The sequence below is a fragment of the Montipora capricornis genome, chromosome 12, assembly GCF_036669925.1.
Source record: "Montipora capricornis isolate CH-2021 chromosome 12, ASM3666992v2, whole genome shotgun sequence".
NCBI classification, from domain to species: domain Eukaryota; kingdom Metazoa; phylum Cnidaria; class Anthozoa; order Scleractinia; family Acroporidae; genus Montipora; species Montipora capricornis.
In genome coordinates, this window is record NC_090894.1 from 32726821 (window position 1) to 32732437 (window position 5617).

The 5617-nt window shown below is 38.8% G+C and overlaps 1 protein-coding gene across 1 annotated transcript; it reads left to right on the forward strand.

The window, feature by feature from the left end:
• LOC138025692 (uncharacterized) lies at window positions 1-1812 on the forward strand. Its single transcript, XM_068872867.1, has one exon. The coding sequence runs from the start codon at window positions 1-3 to the stop codon at window positions 1810-1812; it is 1812 nt and encodes a 603-aa protein (XP_068728968.1).
• Window positions 1813-5617: the final 3805 nt, after the last annotated feature.

Consider the following 5617-nt stretch of genomic DNA (forward strand, 5'->3'; position numbering starts at 1 on the left):
ATGATCCAAAAAGAATCCTATGAATCCTTTGCCGCAGTGCGGATAGGAGAAATCCAAGAGGGAACCAATACGAAAGACTGGTACTGGACCGCAAGCGAATGTAACATAGCTGATTTGTTAACAAGAGGAAGTAAACCAAACGATATCAACATAAACAGTGCATGGCAAATGGGCCCGAACTCCCTTCAACTACACGAATCTGAATGGCCAATTACGAATAAATACTCGGAACAAAAAGTTCCCATCAATACGATTAAACTGGAACTGTCTTCACCAGCTGTTCAAACTAACACAGAAGATACACTCGCGTCGAGGATAAACATCGAGAAATATTCAGATTACAAAAAATTGCTACGAATTACAGCCCGAATTTTGGCCATGTACAAGAAAGAACTGAAGCCAACATTGAAAAATGCAACACGAACGCTAACAGCAGATGACATCAACAAGTCCGAATGTTTCTGGATTCTGGAATCACAAACTTTGATGCAAAAGGATATCCAATCGGGTAAATACAAGTGGCTCTGCCCTCGCAAACGAGACGACGGAATTTACGTTGTTGGGGGACGTGCTAGAGGATGGGTGGAAATGAGTTATAATAAAAGCGAAATCGTCTTACTACCATATGAGCATAGATTCTCACGTCTATATGCCGAACACATACATTATCGAGGTCATCTGGGAGTGCTATCAACTGCAAGCAAAATACGAGCAAAATTCTGGGTCGTCAAATTGCTGAAATTGGTGAAATCCATCAGAACAAACTGTGTAATATGCAAGAAACTGGATAAAAAACTGAATGCGCAAATCATGGGAAAACTCCCTGTTGAAAGATTAAAACCTGCCCCGGCATGGACCTACACAGCTCTAGATCTATTTGGACCATTTAAGATAAAAGATTACGTTAAAAAACGAACCACTGGAAAAGCATATGGGGTTATTTTCAACTGCCTCGGTACAAGTGCTGTCCACATAGATATTTCACCAGACTATAGTACCGACAAATTCTTAATGGTACTCCGCAGATTCGTATCTATAAGAGGCTATCCGTCCAAAATCTACTCAGACAATGGTTTTCAATTAGTAGCCGCAAGTGAGGAATTAAAGAAGATAGTAAAAAATTTAGACCAACAGAGTTTACAGGAGTATGGATGCATGGAAGGATTTCAATGGGTGTTCTCTTCAGCAGACGCACCTTGGCAAAACGTTGTCTCAGAAGCGTTGATAAAATCAACGAAGAGAGCCATAACAGCAGCCATCGGTGAAAGCATTCTGACATTTTCTGAGTTACAAACTGTGTGTTATGAGACTGCAAACGTACTTAATGAGAGACCGATTGGACGACATCCAACTTCCCCGGATGATAAGTACTTGTTCCCTAACGATCTTCTCCTGGGACGATCCACATCTAAAATACCTAGTGGACCATTTGCATGCACAGCTGATCCACGCCGTCGATTTGAATTCGTTCAAATGGTTACAGACAACTTTTGGAGGAAATGGATAAGAGATTATTTTCCAAGCCTGTTAATACAACAAAAATGGCATACTGCACATAGAAACTTAAAAGTAGGAGACGTTGTTCTTATCCAGGATTCCAATCTAATCAGAAGCCAATGGAAACTGGGAAAAGTATCAAAGACATTCGAGGGACAAGACGGCAAAGTACGCAAAGTTCAAGTACAGTATAAAAACCCAAAACCTGGAGAACCGGTTTTGCAATACAGCGGAAGAGGTTACGTCACAATTGAGAGACCAGTTAACAAATTGGTCGTTCTGTTACCCAATGATGAACACGGCCTATCTGCATAATAACTTGAGCAACACTCTATTACTGTAAACGAAAATATTGGCTTAACTCGTCTTTGGCAGGGGGAGTGTATCGTCATTGATTATAATTTCACATAATTACGCGTACATAACGTGACAAACGATAATTGCCTAATTACTAATTGACACAGAAACAACTGTGATAAGACAGCATTAGAAGGCCATCGGATTTCGAACTACATACCACATACTACATATTGTATTGACTGACCACTGCTTTAATTATGCGCTACACTTCTGCTACCAAACGGAATAAAGTTGTTTGAAACCGATCGCTTATTGACTATTGGTATACACCGATACAATACATAATTGACTCTTAGCCTTAATGGGACACTTAAAGACTCTTATCAAAATCTACGTGTGTCAAATTAGCGGTGAGGCCCAGAGTGTCCGCTGATTTTCAGAAATACTCCACAATATAAGCATCACTTACTTGCCCAGAAATACATACAGTACACCTTATTGAATGGTTTAACGGTTTAACAAATAATACGCGTGGATATACTGCGAGTTGTATAGTACGAGCAACGAGTAAAACGTCCGCACGTATTATATGTTAAACCTTTGAATAAGGGGTTTATTATTACGCCATTTTCTAGTATTTTGGCTTCTTCCTGCATTGCCTGAGAATCGTATCGATTTCATAATAAGGCGCGTGCGAATGACAAAAGCAACACAAACGAAACCATTCAAATGTCCTTGTTTGACTTAAAAAAACGAAATGACGAGTGACAGGCGATGAAAAGTTAAATTCTTGGGCTTTGCATCGTGTTGAAAACAATAAATCGTGGATAGCGCACGCTCAGAGAACAAAATCCTGCTATATGATTGGTTGCTGCCTAATCCCCCTGTACAGCGTGCGCGTCGATCTAAAAATAATTTGAGACATATAACCTATAAAGGTCATGTATGGGGGATGCCCTCTCTTCCCCTTTTAGCGGAGCCCCGCGCGCGCCTTGGGCGCACGCGCGCTGAGCACCATTGTTAAGAAAATATGGTAACCCATCGATGCGACAATTCTTGGTTTTATAACCATGACGTCATCAACCGTCCGTACGCCCAATCCTCCATGTATTCCAATGTGACCAGTATCATGCTAGTTTACAGGATACATCTTTGATATTGGATATCCATCTTTTGATCAATCTCGTTCCCAGAGTCTTCGTTCCCCTTGACCAGCGGGTCGGGTTACGAGAGACTCTGGGATAATCCGTTTTGAATGACAAGATTCTTGTCATGAACACCATTGCGCAGGCGTAGGCCTAACGCCAAAATGGCGGAGAGAGTGGAGGATTTGTTTCACGATGGCATGCAATTTTCTTTAGCAAAATTAGAGTATCCCAACCTAGAACTGAAAAAGGAACAATATGACGTGTTGGAGGGATATGCCTGGACAAAAATCTGTGCTGAATATGTTACCAACGGGCTGTGTTGTCAAGTGTTGGGATTTTCGATTAGAATTTGTGTAACGTGGAACTGTAAAGCAGATTGTGTCGCTCCTCAAATCACTGATCGGGATTAGTTTCAAATGTTAAAAGACTGTCTTTGTTTTTTTGTATCGTGGAAGATGGAAGAGAGCGAAACACCAGACTCTAACACATGATTCTTTCCAAAAGAATAAATCATTCTTTTAATCATAAAACTATGTGTTCGTTGAAGGATCTTTCAAGTTAGATTCTTCGTCACCAGAGAAGGTTTAGGAATCTTTTCAAAAGAAGATGAGTTCTTTGGGTAAGAGTTCCCTTGCTGTAATAAAGAAGTAGAAGTCTTGAGGGAAGTATCATTTTGCTGCTTTTCATTACTTTGTATTTACAGAAAATGACTGTTCTCCACTAAATAATGAGAATTCTTGAATAGAGATGTGTATTTCTAATTGGATAAACATGTTGATTTTTGGAATATTATTCTTCCATGAACCTAAAATGTGCTTTCCAAATTCAGGAAATATATATACAGTGTACATACATACACAAGGCAATACATACAAGCCATAATCACAAAAACAACTCTGTTAAATTTCACTTAAATAATTAATGTTGCAGAACAAATACAAATTTCTGAAACTTAAACGCCTAAAAACACTAATGATTTCGAAAAATCTATGCAGCATGAAAAAATCAGCCAAACTATTTAGTGAAGAAGATAAGTCCCTAGAAATGAAAACAGCTTGTAAGCACAAACTAACATACAAAAGAAATTCTCTTGAGGGGATGGTGTAGATCTTAAAGTGAGTGAAATTAAATAAATGAAAAGCGTTACACAAAAACAATTTTTGTAATTAAAATCTATCACTGTCCATTTTCCTTATATCACTTTTATCCCAACAAAAAAATTTAGCCGATCTGGAACTAATTCAAAGCACACACCCAAAGAACCAGCATTCAACAGGGCTGTCATTAATTTTCACCTGCAATATATCAAAAACTGATTCTAGTTTTCATTTCCTTAACAGCTGGTACAGGTGAATGTCCTTTTCGGCAGCCCTGTGAAAACTTTCCAGTGCATGTGACAATTTAATTGACCACATTAGTAATAGTACAAATTACTACATACCGGTAACATAACATGATTTGACATGGTATGAGTTAATTGCCTGACATGGTCATGTTCTGTACTATTTCTCGCCTGTTGTGCGACAAATCAAGAAATGGACTCAGGTATGTTTTTGTGTCAGGTTTCCATTAAGTTTGAAAGTAGAAGGGACCTTGTGACAGAGTGCGCAGGCACCCCTATATATAGTCTGGCTTTTGTTCTTGAGACCTCCTTTGAGCAATGGTGGGTACTGTACTCAGTGCAAGACGGGTGCTAGTACCCAGGTCCCAGATTCTAATAAAACCCTTGCATGCAGGTTAGTTCAAGCTCCTGTGGTGGTGCAACTGTTAATACATGTAATAAGAGGCTATTAACTTTGAGCTAAAAGAGTAGAGACACCTTTTCTATACAAGGCATTTTTTTTTGACGAATGCTAAATACATACTTTCAAGAAACTCAGTGCAGACATGTTGGCTTTCTTGGATACTCTAGGTTAACCATGTACCCCAAACTGAGCAGAAAGACTCTGTTTGTATCAACTTACTTCCAGAAGAACCTCATTGTCAGCAATAATGAAAAGCTGTTGTTCATAATCGTCGGTCTCTGGGCACAGCACATGAACATCCCCACTTAGAACAGTTTAATTCACATAATCGTTTAAGTAAGGTCAAATTCCTTTGGGAGAGCAGAGAGATGCACACCGAAAGGTCAATGAAATTACCGGTATGTATCAAGCAAAATAAAAACTGCAAAAGCCGAAACTTCTTCATGAGGTTAAGAATGGTCATCCTTAATGCACTTTATATTCCATTTTTCCAGATGATCAGAGGTCAGTACCTATTTTGAACCATCAAATTTGACAGATTGGATGTTACAATCTTATATATACATTGTATATTATCCTGAGAATGTTCATTTCCCATCTTACCCCCCAAATAATGTAATCCCTTCCTCACTGCCAAAGGCTTTCTGTAGGGTGGCCAGCGCCATACAAGTTTTGAAATGGTCCTTTTCTCTTCAACTCTCTAACTAGCAATGCAAAAAAGCCTAAGGCTGTTGATTTTAACACTCCAAACAGGAACGGATACTTGTCTACAAACCTTGAACCTAAACATTTCTTTTGTTGGCATAAAAAAAATTACATTAGAAACTGTTGACAACTGTACATACCAACATGAAGAAGTCAGTCTAACTTCAAAATAGACAGTATAATTTACTGACAACTTAACCGTTGAGACAAAATTTAAATTGA